Source organism: Girardinichthys multiradiatus, chromosome 23 (assembly GCF_021462225.1).
Source record: "Girardinichthys multiradiatus isolate DD_20200921_A chromosome 23, DD_fGirMul_XY1, whole genome shotgun sequence".
Classification (NCBI taxonomy): domain Eukaryota; kingdom Metazoa; phylum Chordata; class Actinopteri; order Cyprinodontiformes; family Goodeidae; genus Girardinichthys; species Girardinichthys multiradiatus.
Window position 1 is genome coordinate 28,178,721 of NC_061815.1, and position 18,649 is coordinate 28,197,369.

The 18,649-nt window shown below is 39.6% G+C and overlaps 2 protein-coding genes across 2 annotated transcripts; one reads left to right on the top strand and one right to left on the bottom strand.

The window, feature by feature from the left end:
- Window positions 1-6,966: 6,966 nt before the first annotated feature.
- Window positions 6,967-10,141, bottom strand: LOC124860811 (paired box protein Pax-5-like). The gene is made up of 6 exons (XM_047354395.1): window positions 9,857-10,141; window positions 9,592-9,757; window positions 9,205-9,402; window positions 9,088-9,128; window positions 8,918-9,013; window positions 6,967-7,221 (listed from the first exon to the last, which is right to left on the bottom strand). Exons 1-6 carry the CDS (start codon window positions 9,897-9,899, stop codon window positions 7,091-7,093), a joined length of 675 nt encoding a protein of 224 aa, XP_047210351.1. The 5' UTR covers window positions 9,900-10,141; the 3' UTR covers window positions 6,967-7,090.
- Window positions 10,142-11,224: 1,083 nt separating this feature from the next.
- LOC124860290 (zinc finger CCHC domain-containing protein 7-like) lies at window positions 11,225-18,635 on the top strand. Its single transcript, XM_047353476.1, has 8 exons — window positions 11,225-12,072; window positions 15,446-15,507; window positions 15,623-15,733; window positions 15,832-16,005; window positions 16,244-16,279; window positions 17,608-17,712; window positions 17,808-17,925; window positions 18,064-18,635. Exons 1-8 carry the CDS (start codon window positions 11,709-11,711, stop codon window positions 18,555-18,557), a joined length of 1,464 nt encoding a protein of 487 aa, XP_047209432.1. The 5' UTR covers window positions 11,225-11,708; the 3' UTR covers window positions 18,558-18,635.
- The last annotated feature ends 14 nt before the right edge of the window (window positions 18,636-18,649 follow it).

An 18,649-nucleotide genomic window follows, 5' to 3' on the forward strand; every position in this document is an offset into this window, starting at 1 on the left:
TATACTCTGCCCATGTTCTGTTTTCTCCTTTGTTTCCAATGTAAGGTCTGCTGTTTCATATATTATTAAATCAACTCACCATGCTGCTTCTGAGTTCCTGTGTGCTCGTTGGTCCTGCAAGCAACCTGCTTAACATGACATTAGTCTTAGATGTGTGTTTGGGTGTTCATTTTTAAAGATGATGCATGCACATTGACTAGACCGAAACCGAAAGTCTGGTACTTTATTGTCCCATTTAAGTAAGTAATAGTAAGTAAAAGTTTATTTGTATAGCGCCTTTCACAGACATTAAATGTCACAAGGTGCTTTACAGAAGTGCACAATTATACATTAAGATAAAACAATAAAGGCACAAAAAATTTAATAAAAACCATCACTATGAGGGTAGTGGTAAATATAATAATCACAAGCCTATAGTAGCATAACTACATCCAACGCACTGGAACTGTTAAAAAGATTTGCCAAAGTGATAGGTTTTAAGTTTGCTCTTAAAAACTTCCACAGAATCAAGAGAACGTAACGAGAGCGGGAGATCGTTCCAAAGCTTTGGCGCAATGGCCTAGAAGGAACGATCTCCTCTAGTCTTAAAACGGGTGTAAGGGACCTTAAGAAGATTCTGATCCAATGACCTTAGCCTTCGAGAAGGGATATACGGACACAACTGGGCTCTAATGTATCGGGGAGCCTGACCATGGAGAGCTCTAAAAGTTAGAACCAGGATTTTGAAATTAAAGTGAAAAACCACTGGAAGCCAATGGAGAGATTTTAAAATTGGGGTAATATGAGCCCTTCTGTTGGTGCGAGTCAGCACCCTAGACGCCGCATTTTGGACCTGCTGCAGACGAGACAGCTCCTTTTTGTTAAGACAAGAAAAAAGGCTATTACAATAGTCTAAACAAGAAGACACAAAAGCATGAATGATCAGCTCAAGATCATCTTTGGAAACAAATCTTCTTAGTTTCGAAATATTCCTGAGCTGGAAAAAACAGTTCCTAGTGAGCTGCTTTGAATGATGCTCAAACTTTCTATGAAAAATCACGCCCAGATTTCTTAGGCTTGGTTTAGCAGATGAGCTCAAGTCACCCAAATACTGGTTGATTCCAGGAACGACATCGTCTGGAGCAATCACCAGGACCTCAGTCTTATCGGAGTTTAACTGCAGAGAGTTATTGCCAAGCCACTGTTTAATTTTCACAAGGCAGTTCTTTAAAGAGTCCAGTTTATGAATCTCAGTGGGCTTAAAGGAGCAATATAGCTGGATATCATCTGCATAAAGATGATAGGAGACATCAGCAAACTCTTGGAAAATATTACCCAGGGGAAGAACATATAACAAAAATAGAATAGGTCCCAACACAGAACCCTGCGGCACTCCACACACCAAATCTGCAGAGTCAGAAATAAACTGATTAGCTGAGACACTGAAGCTCCTACCGGACAAATAAGACGAGAACCATGCTAGTACAGATCCTGTTAGACCAACCAGATCACGCAATCTTCTCAACAGGATTTCATGAACTACAGTGTCAAATGCTGAAGAGTGGTCCAGCAAGACCAAAACAGTGCATTTCCCGACATCCGCAGCCATCATAATGTCACTTGAAACTTTGATCAGGGCAGTTTCCGTAGAATGGTGCTTACGGAAACCAGATTGAAAATGGTCAAAAATCTAAAAATTTTCTAAGAACACAATAAATTGTTCAGAGACCACCTTCTCCAAACGTTTGGACAAAAACGGAAGTTTTGAAATAGGCTGGAAATGACCTAACACAGTAGGGTCCAAATTGGGTTTTTTAAGAAGAGGTTCCATAAAGGCATGCTTAAAAAAGCTGGGAAATATGCCAGAAGATAATGATTTAGTACCTGAATCATGAAAGGGGAAAAAATTTGATGCACAGGCAAAACAATTCCTGCACTGTAAAAAAGGGTTATGGATTCACTGCTATCATTAACCAGCACTGATAAATGCAGCTGTAAAATATCCGATAAAAAGAATTTTACTGTCTAACCGAGGGACTTGTTTAGTGTACAAACAGCTTCATTAGACAGTGCATCTAATTTAACATCAACATACCTATGCGAAGGGTAAAATGTGCTGAGGTTTTCAAAGTAAACTGTTACATTGTGTGTAAAATTATATAAAAAATTGTAATTTAAAATTTCTACCACTAAAGGAATTCAAATTGGCCTTCAAATCCTATTACGTTTATATTGATTGTATTTTCCCATGTCTTCTCTAAGCATATTTTTGTGCAAAGATTGGAAATGAAAATGTTCCTCTTTTGACATAATTTTCTAATTGGTGTACATGACTTATAGGCTGTAGTGTAATGCATGCATTTCCCCTCTGACATCACTCTGAAGTTATTTGATAAAACATAAACTGATTGTTTCTGCTCAGGCTGTCAGAAATCCAACGTCACATGATTGAATGACTGTCGCCCTGACTTCTGTGGTCATGAAATCCTTTGAGCGACTGGTGTTGAAGCACCTGAAGGACATCACAGGCCCCCTGCTGGACCCCCTCCAGTTCGCCTATGCCAGGATCATGTTTATGGACTTCAGCTGGGCCTTCAACACTATCAACCCAGACATCCTCCACCAGAAGCTCATCCAGCTCAAAGTCCCGGCCTCCACTTGTCAGAGGATCACCAGCTTCCTGAAGGATCGGCAGCAGCAGGTGAGGCTGGGGAGCCTCTTCTCCTGCACAGGAACCCTCAGCACCAGCACCCCCCAGGGGTGTGTTCTCTCCCAACTCCTCTTCTCGCTTTACACAAATGACCGCACCTCAGCGGACCCGTCTGTGAATCTCTTGAAGTTTGCAGATGCCACCACTGTTAATGGTCTGATCCAGGACAGTGATGAGTCTGCATACACACAGGAGGTGGGCCGGCTGGTACACTGGTGTGGTCAGAACCACCTGGAACATAACAGGAGCTGCTGGTCATCTTCTACACTGCCATCATCCAGTCTGTCCTGTTTTCATCCATCTCAGTGTGGTTTAGCTCATCCACAAAACAGGACAGGTGCAGACTGCAACGAATAATCAGGTCTGCAGAGAGAATCATCAGGGCTGACAGCAGCATTGTGAAGGAGTTGGTAGAGATTAGTATAGATAATACTCTTGACATACAGAAAATAAAAGTTTGCAAAATGGTTCTCTGTGTCCTGTTTTTTACAGGAAACTCTTAGATATGGAAATATTTTCAAGACAGTAATTGGCTAATTTAGACTTTACATGTTTAAAATCAACCCTTAACAGAGTCTAGTTAAGGGTTGATTCCTAACCTTGCATTTTGGGACCACAAGCAACGATTTCTGGGTTTTCTGTCTTAAGCGGAAGGAAATTCTGATTAATCTACTCAGTATTATAGGCACACGCTCTTATTGTTTTCAAAATACTGTAGTCATGCAGCGACAGAAAACAGCTGTGTATAATCAGCATACATATAGTAAGAGATGTTGTGGTTGTCAATAATTTGAGCTGGGGGAAGTAGCTGTCAAAGAAATGCCTTGCTTCATTGCTTGTGTCCTCTTAGCAGACTCAGGTTGTCACCCAGTGTCATAAAACCTGGTCGCGTTTTGTGGTTTTATTACTTTATAAACACAGATGTAAGCAAGAGATCTGTAGCACAGGGAATTATGATGATACGAACACTGCCCTCTAGTGACTCAACACGGACATAACAGAAAAAAACTCCTCAGTCAGTAGTCCCCCCTCTTTTCCCCACATTACAGGTCCTTCTCAAAATATTAGCATATTGTGATAAAGTTCATTATTTTCCATAATGTCATGGTGAAAATTTAACATTCCTATATTTTAGATTCATTGTACACTAACTGAAATATTTCAGGTCTTTTATTGTCTTAATACGGATGATTTTGGCATACAGCTCATGAAAACCCAAAATTCCTATCTCACAAAATTAGCATATTTCATCCGACCAATAAAAGAAAAGTGTTTTTAATACAAAAAACGTCAACCTTCAAATAATCATGTACAGTTATGCACTCAATACTTGGTCGGGAATCCTTTGGCAGAAATGACTGCTTCAATGCAGCGTGGCATGGAGGCAATCAGCCTGTGGCACTGCTGAGGTCTTATGGAGGCCCAGGATGCTTCAATAGCGGCCTTTAGCTCATCCAGAGTGTTGGGTCTTGAGTCTCTCAACGATCTCTTCACAATATCCCACAGATTCCCTATGGGGTTCAGGTCAGAAGAGTTGGCAGGCCAATTGAGCACAGTGATACCATGGTCAGTAAACCATTTACCAGTGGTTTTGGCACTGTGAGCAGGTGCCAGGTCGTGCTGAAAAATGAAATCTTCATCTCCATAAAGCTTTTCAGCAGATGGAAGCATGAAGTGCTCCAAAATCTCCTGATAGCTAGTTGCATTGATCCTGCCCTTGATAAAACACAGTGGACCAACACCAGCAGCTGACACGGCACCCCGGACCATCACTGACTGTGGGTACTTGACACTGGACTTCTGGCATTTTGGCATTTCCTTCTCCCCAGTCTTTCTCCAGACTCTGGCACCTTGATTTCTGAATGACATGCAGAATTTGCTTTCATCCGAAAAAAGTACTTTGGACCACTGAGCAACAGTCCAGTGCTGCTTCTCTGTAGCCCAGGTCTGGGGAATGCGGCACCTGTAGCCCATTTCCTGCACACGCCTGTGCACGGTGGCTCTGGATGTTTCTACTCCAGACTCAGTCCACTGCTTCCGCAGGTCCCCCAAGGTCTGGAATTGGCCCTTCTCCACAATCTTCCTCAGGGTCCGGTCACCTCTTCTCGTTGTGCAGCGTTTTCTGCCACACTTTTTCCTTCCCACAGACTTCCCACTGAGGTGCCTTGATACAGCACTCTGGGAACAGCTTATTTGTTCAGAAATGTCTTTCTGTGTCTTACCCTCTTGCTTGAGGGTGTCAATAGTGGCCTTCTGGACAGCAGTCAGGTCGGCAGTCTTACCCATGATTGGGGTTTTGAGTGATGAACCAGGCTGGGAGTTTTAAAGGCCTCAGGAATCTTTTGCAGGTGTTTAGAGTTAACTCGTTGATTCAGATGATTAGGTTCATAGCTCGTTTAGAGACCCTTTTAATGATATGCTAATTTTGTGAGATAGGAATTTTGGGTTTTCATGAGCTGTATGCCAAAATCATCCGTATTAAGACAATAAAAGACCTGAAATATTCCAGTTAGTGTGCAATGAATCTAAAATACATGAATGTTAAATTTTTATCATGACATTCTGGAAAATAATGAACTTTATCACAATATGCTAATATTTTGAGAAGGACCAGTATTTTAAACAGAGATTCGTTCTTGGTAGGGCAGTAAGTATTTAGGGGTGGCTGTTGTTGCCCCTCGTTGACACCAATACATTTTTTGTGTATTAATAATGAATAGATTTCATTAGATTTCGAGAGTAAAGCCAACATCACAGTTGCTTCTTGACTGGGTCACTGTAATTCTTTGTTATCAGGATGCCTAAAAGAGGTCAGTAAAAAGCCTTCTGCTGACGCCGACGAGAGATCATATTTCTTTATTTTTTCCTTCTCCTTAATGACTCACTGTAAAATCAAAGCAGAATGTTTAAATTATTTTTAAATATCAGGTTCTGAATAATAAAGCTCCACCTCATATTAAATAATTAATTGTTATATATGTTGTTAACAGAGCATTTTACTGTCGGACTGCAGGTTTATTGGTGGTTCATTGAGTTTCTAAAAGTAGAACAGAGGTAATTTTTGACTTTGAGCCAGAACTCTTATCTATTTTTAAAAACTTTCTTTTTTTGACAAACTTATAGGTAAAATGGCATAGGTCGTCCTGAGGTATCTCTGTAGTTGTGCTGAAAGAGCCTAAGGCTGCTCAAGGGTCACATCCCCTCTATCTACTGTCTTTTTACATTTTCTAAAGTCATTAACTCTGGGATCTCTTTTTTTTCCTCCTCAAATAAAGTACGCCTTGGCACAGTTCTCCTTGTTCTTCTCCTGGTTCTGCTGAAGGTGCTTCCTGTTAAGGCGCGTCATTCCTCTCCGCTGTCACCCTGTCCATGCTAAAATTGGGAATTGCAGGGAAGTTTATTTTTGATGCAATGTGGTTTAATTAGACACCGTTTTGTTGATCGGCACTGTATAATCTACAGCATCTGACTTTATTACTGAAGTGTAATTGAACTATGTTGAAATAATTTAGATTGAATGACATAATACATTGTAAGTAGGTATGAGTTGGATTCATCTGTCTTTTCAAGGCCTTTAGGAAGACTTGTGTTGTGACTTTTTTAATAAACTGAATAAAAATAAACTTTATTTGTTAAAGAGTATGCACCAATATTAATGTGTTATGCTTCTATCCACTCTGTACACATGAAAGTTTTCATAGGTCTGTCCCGGAAATTAAACCTTCTCTCCTTGGCTATCCATTTTTTCCAGTGAAAGTTTTCCCAACGCGCGAACCGAAAATGAGGAAAAATTTAGTCAGTGAGGCATTTTTGTGTAATTAAACAGTAAAAAGCAGGTTTACTCCTTACTTTAATCACAACATTTGCACATGCATTGCAGAAATGGACAAAATCTGAACTGCATTCAGCATCAATTTTATATAAGAAATTGATTATTTGTGGGTTTATGCCTTCACACAAAAACACAATGGATGGATCTGATTTACCCTGCTGGTCCCTTTAGCGGCTACCATCTTCCTAGATTCCTCATCCATGAGGGCAGGCAAGGGAATTGAACACAAAGGAGAGAAAGCAGCTAGTGTTGTCCATCATGGGGGCTCTAATGATGCTGCTTTTCAGCCACTGACTGAGCAGAAAATGACCACTGGGACAGACCCTAACATGCTGAACTAATCACAGCAGCCTTGTTGTTCTTTCCCCCAAATTATGTAAACAAATAATATAACAGGAAGGTGGTTGTATTTTTATTTATTTTTTATTTATTTTATTTATTTATTATTAACATGCTTGCTCTGATTTTAGACATGATGAATTCTCTTCTTGAGCTGTAGTGAAATGAAGACCCAAGCAGAAAGATCCAACAGATGTCACCTCAGATACATGATCACAGATCAGTGCAGGCTACCCTAACAGGTCTGGATCATGGTTAGCTGGCAGCTGATGGTGAAAGGTCAAGCTGAGGTCAGATCTGCTCCTGGTGTTAAAACAGAAACAGTGCTGGGTGTGGTGCTCACTGCAGGAAACGTCCTTTCCTGGAAAACAGAACAGCATCGGCATAGGTTTACTTTTATCACCATTTCCACCTCCATTTGTTCTAATTAGAAGAATGAAAAACAGCCACATGAATGGGTGTATTCGTAAAAATAACTATGCTTATTTGTCTCTGAAGCCTCCTGTTCTAATGTGCTCAGTGATGGAAGTGGGGGCAGGGAGGAGGATGGAGACCTGGGGAGGCGAGGTGGACCTCCTGCTGCTTCTAGTGTCTCCATCTGACTAATGTTAATATAAAGCACAAAGTCACGAGCATCCGTCTTCTGTGTGCTCTCTAGCCATTTTCACAAATACTGTTCTTGTTCATACCTTGTTTAGTCATTCATTCATAAATTTTGTTTTCTACTTTAATACCTTTAATTCTTACAATTTCCATTGAAAACTGAGACTACGTTTCAACATTTTTGAATGATTTTAATGTGGGAAAGTGTCAAGTGTAAAAAAAAACAAAAAACAATATAAACCGCTTGCAGGAAAAGGATGCAATAAATTAGCTTATCTTTTTGAACTAGAGTCAAATAGAGCTGCTGGGTAGAAAAAATACCATCCAAAATATTGAAAGCAATTCTCTGCCAAAAGCTAAAAGACACTGGAGCCATTGCCATATGAGTGAACTGTTTCTGCCAGAATTACAGTAAAACATTGCAGAACGGCAATAATACATTAAATCAAAAGATGTAAATTCGTGTTACAGATCCAATTACCCTTGATCAAGAAAAAGTTTTATATTTTTCTTGTTTTACATCTTTATTAATTGAAAAAACATCCATTTAGCATAACATTAAATTTAAATGAACAGAAATAAAATCAATATTATCATATAAAGAAAATCCTTTAAAAAATGACTGTCTATGACATATCTAAATAAATAAACTTCCTCGAATAATACAGACGTACTGAAACATTATACATGTACACTCAGCTCATAGAAATCGATTTAGACAAATTTAAAAGGAGACTGGTTTATCTGGACAACATGAAGCACACCACAACCATCACACCTCAAAATTGATCGAATAAAAAGGCAGCATTCAGGACGCATGAAAATTCTGCTGAATTCCACAAAATTACTTTAAGACTCTAAAAATAAAAATTCCTGAAAGAATACTCAAGTTGTGAGAGTTAAGGTATGCGAAGTGTGAAAATCACACAATAATAATACCAATAATGATAATAAACAATTGTTATTATTTATAATACACAATTAATATTCCAGCCCAACCAAGTAGTCTTCCTGTGCTGTATTGCTAAGTAACTGGTATGTGGAAAAACAGTTGTCATATGTTGTCCTAAACCACCGTTTTTTACATCCTTGATATAGAATAAAGATCATGGACATGCAATGAAATCTTTCAAGTAATAATTTGAAAGGATAAAACAAATGGTTGCAGAATAGCCATGTCAAAACTTACAGTGATAAAACAGAACATTACGCAATGAAAACTACAGGATGTTGAATCAAAATGAACTGAAAATATCACCAGACAAAGAAGTAAATACAAATTTCCAGGACCAAAAGTCTTTTTAGTCACTTCAAATAATTGAAAAAATCACATTTTCTTTGCTGGGTAATATTTTAGAGGTTAAACATGTAGATTTTCATTTAAATGTGCTCATATTTTCTCATTGTAGTACAAACACAACTTGCGTGAACACATGACTGATAATGATTCTCACCTTCGTTTTGTTTGCTGTGTTTTCTAAGTCCCAGAATCCCACTCATTGAAAACTTGGGCTCAGAGGGACAGTCTGTTCCCATGGAAACAGGTGATGCTGTCGATACAGAGGTACATAATATTACTGAGAGGAAGGCAGAACAGACAGAAGGATGATGGGGCAACACTCACCATCTTCACAAGAATCAGCTTGAACTTTGTTCCTGATGATCCTGCAAAGACCAATACAACCAACACTTATTTGAGAGATCTTTGGTGTCGAACAGAAACACATTAGAACACCCTTACCTGTTGACTGAGCTGATGCTGGGAACGTTGTTTGGGTCACACACTTGCTCCAGCACCAGTCGGTCTCGGATCTCCCATGCGAACATAGTGGGGTTGTTGTGTTTCAGCTGCAGGATCTTTTGAACGACTGTGGGGGTTGCCACCTTGGGCTTGGAGCCACCTATCATCCCCGGTCTAATGCTTCCTGTCTCATTGTACCTGGAGTGGACAAGAATGATATGTGTGGATAAAGGCTACCAACTTTTATTTTTTACGGTTTCAGTTTGTATAAAACCAGCTGACAAACCCTCCATGGTTCCGAATATCAAGGTTGTTTGTTGTGTTAAGTTTAAAAACAACACCTGTAGTAGTCACCATACTACTGAACCCGTTTCAAACCGCGGTTACCTGGTCAGTATTTTGCTGACGCAGCCGTGACTGACGCGCAGGCGGCGCGAGATCTCACAGGGACGCACCCCGTGCTGCGCGAGCTCCACGATGCGGCGCCTGACCTCGTGCGGTAACGGCCGCCCGTTGATGAAGACTCCGCCGAGCTGGTTTACCCCGCCGAGCCCTGAGTGTCCGAGCAGAACAAAAAGATCCAGTTACATGACTTCCGACAGCCTCTCTGTGGTGGCGGGTAAAAAGCGCACTGAAAGGGTTCAATACTTACTGTGCGTAACGGTGAACGGAACCAGTCCAAAACTTGCTTCCATCACAGACACGTCAAAGCACCATGACCTGCTTAACGTTTCGTGTTTCTGTCTCCAATCCGACGTTTAGACATAAAAATAGAAACTTAAGCAAGAAAACTACATCCTAGATGTAGCTCTGAATCTGGATTGACATCCAAAGTTAGGTGACCCTGAGCGCTTCAAACAGACTCTATTAAAAACACCGAAGAAATACACAAACGTAGTAAAAAGTTAAATCCAGGCTGCCTCTCTGCTATATTTTCAGCATCTGATCTGTGGACAGCAATAAAAGCCTCTGAGAATACAGGCGGGGTTGAGGCGCTCGTTGTTTCATTGAGCGCATTTACACAAAGATGGATGCAGAGAGAATTTGAAAAATTATCAAAAATATTGAACATTTCTCCTTGTCTCTAAATGAATGCTCAGGTTATAAAATGTATATCTGGATACAAAAAAAAAAAAACATGTTTACATATTCAGACTATTGAACTTCATTGTCGATGTAAACCCAGCGCTGAACCCTTTGAGCAATATAGAGAGAATGCTTTATAATGTATTATGTAATGTTATCATGCATCAATTTAAGAATACAAAAGACTAATGATTGCTGCCATATGGGTCAATTGATATCAGATAAATAGATTTTTGTAATAACTTTTAATGAGTCATTTTTGAAAAATACTATGTGCAGACAAATGATATATAAATTAGATGTTTAAACATGTAACACTATTCCTCATCTCTATATTTAGCTTCACGGAACCAGACTTTGTTGTAATGTTTTAACATTAAGTTCATTAGTTCTTCAGGCTTCAGGGTTGATTTCTTTTTCACCAGTTTCCCACCCCGTCTTTGTATCTGACCGAGTTTGTATACTACACTAGAAAATATGCTTATATGTAAAACACAGCAGAAATGTGACAGGAAACTAACACTAACATCACTCTGCCACACCATCCTCATGGTTAAACATGGTGATGGCCGGATCATACTGTGGGGATGCTTCTCGCAGGGTCAATTAGGTAAGAGGTGATGGAAAAATTTGAGTACAACTTCTCCTTTTAATTTTAACTATTCGCCACTTTGTGTTGCTTTATCACATAAATTACTAATACAATACGTTGAGGTGTGTAGTCGTAATGTGACAAATGTCGAAAAAGTTCAAAGGTTGTGAATATTTTTTTATATTCAGAATAGAGCACGATAACTAATTCGGGGAAAAGCTCAGGGAATCTTTTATGAAAAAATACACAGCAGACATTAAAACTATGCTGCAACAACTGTAGGTCGGATTAGAATAAAATTTATTGTCTTTTCCCATTAATTCGTTTCTCCGGAACAGAAAAGTGCCGCTGACGCCACACTCCGGGTTCATTTTTGGGCGTCCAACATTTTCCGGAAACGCCGGTTAAGTACTTCAAATCATAACCACATGTATACAAACATGCTTAGTGGGAACGACATTTGTCTCTGCAGTGTGGAAGGAACATTTTTTTAAATAACAGAGGTAATCGTTACCGAGATACACTAAAGTAACATAGTGTACAACAGAAAAGCGACTTTGTTTTGTCGTATTTGTAATTTAGCTTCTTTGCTAGGTGCTAGTGTACTGCTGCATTTCCTTAACGTGCATGACATTTTGGGAATATTTACAGAACGGGTTTTAATGTATTTGAAAACACGTTTCCAGCTAACTAAATCTAATTTCATTTCGGTGGGGTTAAGAATTAAAAAACTGCAGTGTATAATGCCTTATTCTCCCGCGCTGTGTCACTGCAGTACACGACGTCACCATTGAGCGGCGCTGTGTAGCCTGCCTAAGATTGCACTATGAGCTTTACCAAAGAAAATATCAAAGACCACCTATTCTTTATTGAGGCATCCAACAGTTCAGAGAGTGAGGAAGAAACATGTTATGGTTACATGAAAGATCAGAAAAGCACAAAGCAGTTTTCACAACTCAGCAGAGACAGCTCTCCTCCGCTCCTCCTTGCCTTCTCCATCACCTCTGGAAAGACTCAGCAGGACACCAGCAGTGTTTCCAGTGGCGGTTCACAGGAGCAATTGGAGGAGGACAATGATCAGCCCATTGAGGAGTGGATGATCCTGGAGGGAGAGGAGCAGGTGGAGGACCCAAGCATCCAGCTCAACCTTGGCTGCTGGGGCAGCTCTGAGGAGGACTTTGGAGATGAAGGTTAGAGATAAATGCTAACATTGTTTATGTGTCATTGTATTATAGAAGCCAAAGTACAAGACATATTTTTATCTAATCATTTTAACAACACGTTTAACCAGAAAAAAAAGAAAATTGAGCAAAATGTATTACATTGTACTCCTTAAACATTTGCACGTTTTGTCATATTAAAACCGCTGACTTAAATTTATTTCATTAGACTTTTATATGACGGAACAGCACAAAGTCAATCCAATCTGATGGTACTGTTTACAGCTGTAAGCCTGTAGACTAAAATCTTTGTTCTTTGCAAAACAGCTAAAACTGAGTGAGACTGAACGCAGATGTTCTCAGAACCAGGGTTTTCAAGTTCAACTGATTATCAGTTAGATTTAGGTCTAGACTTTTACTGTATCACTATAACACATGTCAATCTATCCATTTTCCATTCATTCTTTATTGTTACAGGATAGGGTTACATATGAATACGCTTTAATCTAAATGTAACCGGTGGTCACCCCCGCCCCCGGATATTCAAGCACACAACTATAAAAATATCATAGCATAAATTAACTAAAAGACAACTTAGCTCCTTACGTCTCCCTCAGGGGAGAGGACACAAAGTACAACCATCAGTTGAAGTCTGAATGTGGTAAAATGTGAAAAGGTTCGAGGATTGTGAAAACCTTTTCACGTATTCCGGCAAAATCGTAGTTTGCTGTTTATATTCGTTAAATGTCAAAGACAGTCCTTGTTGGTTTCAAGAATCTTTGTGAACTGAACTCTGTGTTAAACATTTGACTTAGAAATGCAAACCATTTGTTACATGTTACATACTATATAAAACTTGTCAATAACAAGTTAGCCCAACTTTGAAGTGTACACAGCTTTCTGTTTCACTTTATGTAGGGGCATAGTTTTACAAAATGAGTCTGGTTTGGTATTTAAGACATGACACATGTAATTAAAACTTTACATTCAATTCAAAAACTGGCAACGTTTTTATATTTGGTATTTCCTGCCATCTCTTGTTTTCTGTGAAAGTTATAAAATACTATTACAAGAAATGTTGGGCTCCAGAAAGGACAGAGGAGGACCTCTTTGTACGTTTAAATCTAGTAAAGAATGGAAATTTGAAATGGGATAATAAGGAAGTCTGCATAAAACAACCTTATAAATAAGTGTTACTTTAGAAACAGTACAAAAAGTATTTATTTAAAAAATTGAGTCCTTATTGTAAACTTGAATAATTATACTTTGCAAAACATTCTTTCTTTTGGCTGGATTTTGAACTTATCTGTTGCAGATCAAGATATAATCCTAAATTGTACTTTGCTAGTTTTTATTCAGGTTGAGAATAGGTCTCTGTCAATTGCGGAGCAGCTTAGTATCTCTATTGTTTAGATCTTTCACAAAACGGTCATATTGTGCTTTAGATGCAAAATTGGTATAAAAAAATAATAATAAAAGCAATCTCCAAAATGACCAATTTTAAAACCACCACTGCGTTTGCAGACACTGAAAACAATTAAACAGACACATTAACTGACCCCTTTTTTAGGAGCTACCCAACATGAGTGCAGAGTAAAAATGGGTAGATCTGATGACCACAATATGGCGCCACCAGGGCTGCACCATATTTCACAAATGTGTCATCGCAATATTACTGCACAATTTGCATATCTGCAACTGACTCAACTGGAATAAGTATTAGCTAAGTATTCAGGTTTTTCATGCCTGTGATAAATTTGGTGACAATTGTTGTTAAATGGGCAACTTTGTTTTTGTTAAGTTGGAAATATACTATTTTTTTTCCAGTAGCTGGATAGACTTCTTTTTATCTGGATTTTACAAGAACATAAAAAAAAATTAGGCCTTTTTTTTTCACACGCTCCAGAGAGTGACACTCATATATTATATAGATTCATTTTCAGCCTTTATTTCATGTCATTTTGATGATTATAGCTTAAAGATAATGAAACCCCTAAAAGTACATAAGATCAATAAAAAGGTATATTTTAAACAGAGAAGTCAGGTTTCTGAAAAGTATGTGAATTTGTAAGCACTCAATACTTGGTTGGGCCTCTTTTGCATTATTTGCTGCAGTAGTGCGGCATGGCATGGAGGTGATCACCCTGTGGCATTTCTGAAGCTTCATGGAAACCCAGGTCTTTTTTAGCGGTTTTCAGATCATCGGCATTGTGGGGTCTGGTGTCTCTCATCTTCCTCTTTAAAATGCTCCGTTCTCTATGAGGTTCAGGTCAGGCCAGTTTGCTGGCCAGTCAAGCACAGCATCACCACAGTTATTGAACCAGGTTTTGGTACCTTTGGCAGTGTGGGCTGGTACCAAGTCCTGCTGGAAGATGAAATAAGCATCTCCATACAGCTTGTCAGCAGAAGGAAGCAAAAAGTGCTTTAAAATGTCCTGGTAGATGGCTACGTCGACTGCAGACTTCAGAAAACACAGTTGAACAACACAATCAGATGACATGGCACCCCAAATCAGGACTATCTGTGACAACTTCACACTGGGCTTTCTGGATTCTGTCTCTCTCCAATCTTCTTCCAGACTTTGGGACTTTGATTTCCAAATGACATGGTAACTTTACCTTTATCTGAAAAGAGGACTTTGGACCACCGAGCAACAGTCCAGTTTTTTTTTTCTCCTTAGCTCAGGTAAGACACTTCTGACATCTCTGGTTCAGGAGTGGCTTGACACAAAGGAATGCAACATTTGTAGCCCATGTGTAGGATTGGTCTGTGTGTAGTGGCTCTTGATGCGCTGACTCCAGCCTCAGCCTGAAAAAAATTTGCTTGACAGTCCTCTTACGGCTGTGGTTCTCCCTGTTGCTGGTGCACCTTTTCCTACTTCATTTCTTCCTTCCACTAAATGTTCTGTTAATATGCTTGGATACAGAATTCTGTGAACAACCGGCTTCTTCAACAATGACATTTTGTTGCTCCCCCTCCTTGTGAAAGGTGTCGATGACTGTCTTCTGGACATCTGTCAAGCCAGCAGTCTCCCCATGATTGTGTATCCTATGACACAGACTGAGAGAGCATTTGGCTCAGCAAACCTTTGAGTTAATTAGCTGATTGGGGTGTGACACTATGAGTTTTCAATATCTGTAAGCCATTATCATCAACTTTACAAGAAATAAAGGCTTTAATACTGAATATTTTCACAGTGTTCTAATTTTTTTAGATGTACTTGTATGTTTGCTGTGAACTCAAAGCTCAAAACTCAAAATACATTTACACTTCTTAATTACTTATCACATGTTATGGGGTTATTTCGACATATATCACACATTTTCCCAATATCATGCAGCCCCAGTGGCCACTCCACTACCAGTAACACTAACAGTTTTTTTTATCATTCTCTCCATCACAGGTTTTACAGACAAGAAAGTGAAATCAGGAAGAGATACCTGGGCTGTATCAGACAGAGACAAGGTAATCTTGTCTACGTTTCAAAAACACTACGAACGAGCTGGTTGATGCAAAAAATATGCATATGTTGGGTGTATTAGCTCAGAAATAATCTTTTACATAATTTTGATATGTGCAGTATGGAGCTGCCCAGTCTCTGTGCAGTCGCTATTTCATGGGTGGTCGCTCATCCATCTGTAACATCTGCAACAGGACGGGGCACGTTGCCAAAAGTTGCTGCTTCCACAAGGTACACTACTCACTTGTGTTTTCCTTTCCTGCAGGCAGCTGCAGGAATTGATTGACAAAATCATGTCATCAATCATAAAAAAATCTTGTTCTGTTCAGCAGAAATCCCCCACCTGTTTCCTTTGTGGCATCCAAGGCCACGTCCAAAGAAACTGTCCGAGCCGCCCCTGTTCCACCTGTGGGCTACCTTCACATGCCCTAAATCCCTGCAAAGTACCTCCAGTGTGGAAACAACACTGCCATCGCTGTGGTGTGACTGGCCACATGTCTGATGTGGGTTTTTCTGTCACTTCCCATAAGAAACTCCTTGGATTGTTCGAGTGTGTTGAGTCTTGAAGAAGTCGCTGAAAGCAGATTCTGCAATCCTATGAGTGTGTGTGTGTGTGTGTGTGTGTGTGTGTGTGTGTGTGGCCACTTTTATATTTCTGCATGCATCTCATATTCAGTGGAACTACAATGATGTGTTGCATGTTGCTCAGAGGGAAATAAATGTTCTGTGTGTTTTTCACAGGCCTGCCCAGATGCATGGCGACAATACCACCTGACAGTAAGTGGAAGTTTTATTTAATTCCTCTCTGCCTATTTTAGCTTCTTTTCAAGGGAAAATGCAGAATTTGGTTGGTCAGGTTTCAACTTGTACAAGGCCTTGCAAAATGATTAACACCACGTAAACTTTTTTACATTTAGTCACTTTACACTAGCAGACTTTTGTGCATTTATTGGGTTTTTATGCAATAGACAGAGTATGGCCTAATTCTGATATGTGAATAAGATGATACATAATTTTCAAAAAATAAAAATCCAAAAATGTTGTGTGTATTTGTAACCCATATCTCTATCTGTTATTATATTGCACAACTCCAATACAAAGACATGACAATACCACCTAAACTCACAGGCTGGACAAGAAGAGAATTAATCAAAGAAGCAGCCAAGAGTACCGTGGACTCCTTCACTGCTTTATTTTTGCCTCTATGAAACCCTGGAGGAGCTGCAGAAATCCACAGAACTGCTATTAGCTGTACACTTCACAAATTTGGCCTTAATGGAAGAGATGCAAGAAAAATGCCATGAAAGATGTATTTTTTTATTTCATTTTTTTTACAGGCCATATAAGGGACACATGAAACATGTGGAGGAGTTTCTCTGGTCAGATAAGACCAGAATAAAACTTTTAGGCCTACATACAAATCGTTGTGTGAACACAGCACTCCCACAGATAATCATGGTAGTGGGTTGAATCGTGCAGTGGTGATGCTTTTCTTCAGCAGGGACAGGGTCAGATGTTTTTTAGGAAATGAATGGAGCGTAATCCTGCAAGAACACCTGTTAGGGGCAGCAAAATACTTGAGACTAGGGCTCAGATTCACCTTCTATCAGGAAAATGACTCTAAACATATATGCAAAGCTACAGTGGAATGGATTAGAGCAAAACATATCATGTGGAAGACTGGCCTAGTCAAAGTTCAGAAATTAATCCAGAATTGATGTTCACAGACACTCAATTCAGTCTAACTTAGGATGTTGCCAGATGTGCAAAGCTTGTAGAGACATACCCCAAAGGACTTGCAGCTTTAATTCTGCGATAGGTGGTTCTACGAATTACTCACTCAGAGAGACTGAATACAAATGCATGTCTCACTTTTTAGTATTTTTATTTGCAAAACAAATTAGACAATCATGGAGCATTTTTCCTTCACTTTACAGTTGTACATGTAATGTACAGTTGTAATGTGATAAAATACGGAAAAGTACACGGGGCATGAATGCTTTTGCAAGTTATAACAGACTCTGTGGTTTTTAAAGTATAGCTTTGTGAATGTATTGTAATATAATATCTAGCAAATCATCAAAGGCCAATTTCTTTTTTCCCAGGTCAAGGTGGGGGTGCCTTTCAGACCCAGAACTGCCTGCAGTCACAGAAAGAAGAGCCACTGTGCTCATTGCTACAACTGCTCAAAAAGGGGACATTATGGTCATGTAAGTAGCTGTATTTCACAATCTCTGGATGCCCTGTATTTGTATTTTGTCCTTATTCTCTTGCTTATTTGGGGGATTGTCTTTGTTGGTGTCAGGAGTGCACAAAGAAGAGGATGATCAGTGGCACTTTTCCTTCACTGCCTCATGTTTGCCAATATGATACCCTGGAAGACATTCTCCAGCAGAGCTCCAGGACGCTTACATCAGCCAACGGTGAATAAAAAAATGTTATGTACATTTAAAACAACGTATTTCGATTTTACTAATCATACAGAAGGTTTTTAAAGGTGTGACCTTATATATGACCTTATAAGAAGGAGAAAGCTTCCTCTGTGCTCTCTGTGTTTTCAGAGCTTGTGAATGCTGGACCCCTACCTTCTTCACAGCAGGAAGAGTGGGCCAAAAAAACAGGGGAACATTGCAAAGATTGGCCATCAGTCCAGGGAAGAAGAAGGACAAGGCAGGAGGCAGGCACCCATTTTGGAAGGAGGAAGACCTGGCCTGAAAGGCGCAGAGAGAGGCGTGAGGTGAAGAGACTGAGGAGGGAAGCCCAGGCCCAGCGGGAAGGACTCCTGGGGAGACATCGTTGCGCCTCTGATGATGCAGTTTGTCCCGCTGACCCCTTCAGAAACATCCTACATAGTCAAAGACAGTCCAGACCCCCTCCGGAGAAGAAAAGGAGAGAAGAGAAAGCTGGAAAAAAGAGCAGGAAGAGCAGAGAGGCAGAGAGGTGGAGGAAAAGAGGGGGGACAAAACGTGGGTATTTGTATCCACACAGCGACATTGACATTGGAAGTGAAAACCTTCTGTCTCCAAAGCAGAGAGTTCGTCACCGAAGGAGGTGAAACATTATATATATTTTTATGTATCTGGAAGCCTTAATTCATTTTTTTATTTCAGTTTATTTATAATTTGTCTTGAAATTGCAGGAAATAAA

Coding starts and splice junctions, on each gene's coding strand:
- LOC124860811 (XM_047354395.1), bottom strand. CDS start 9,899: ATGGAAGCAAGTTTTGGACTGGTTCCGTTCACCGTTACGCACA. Junction 9,403..9,591: donor GTCAGCAAAATACTGACCAG/GTAACCGCGGTT, acceptor TGTCCACTCCAG/GTACAATGAGACAGGAAGCA. Junction 9,014..9,087: donor AGCTGATTCTTGTGAAGATG/GTGAGTGTTGCC, acceptor CTGTATCGACAG/CATCACCTGTTTCCATGGGA.
- LOC124860290 (XM_047353476.1), top strand. CDS start 11,709: ATGAGCTTTACCAAAGAAAATATCAAAGACCACCTATTCTTTATTGAG. Junction 15,508..15,622: donor CTGTATCAGACAGAGACAAG/GTAATCTTGTCT, acceptor TGATATGTGCAG/TATGGAGCTGCCCAGTCTCT. Junction 17,713..17,807: donor AAAGGGGACATTATGGTCAT/GTAAGTAGCTGT, acceptor TGTTGGTGTCAG/GAGTGCACAAAGAAGAGGAT.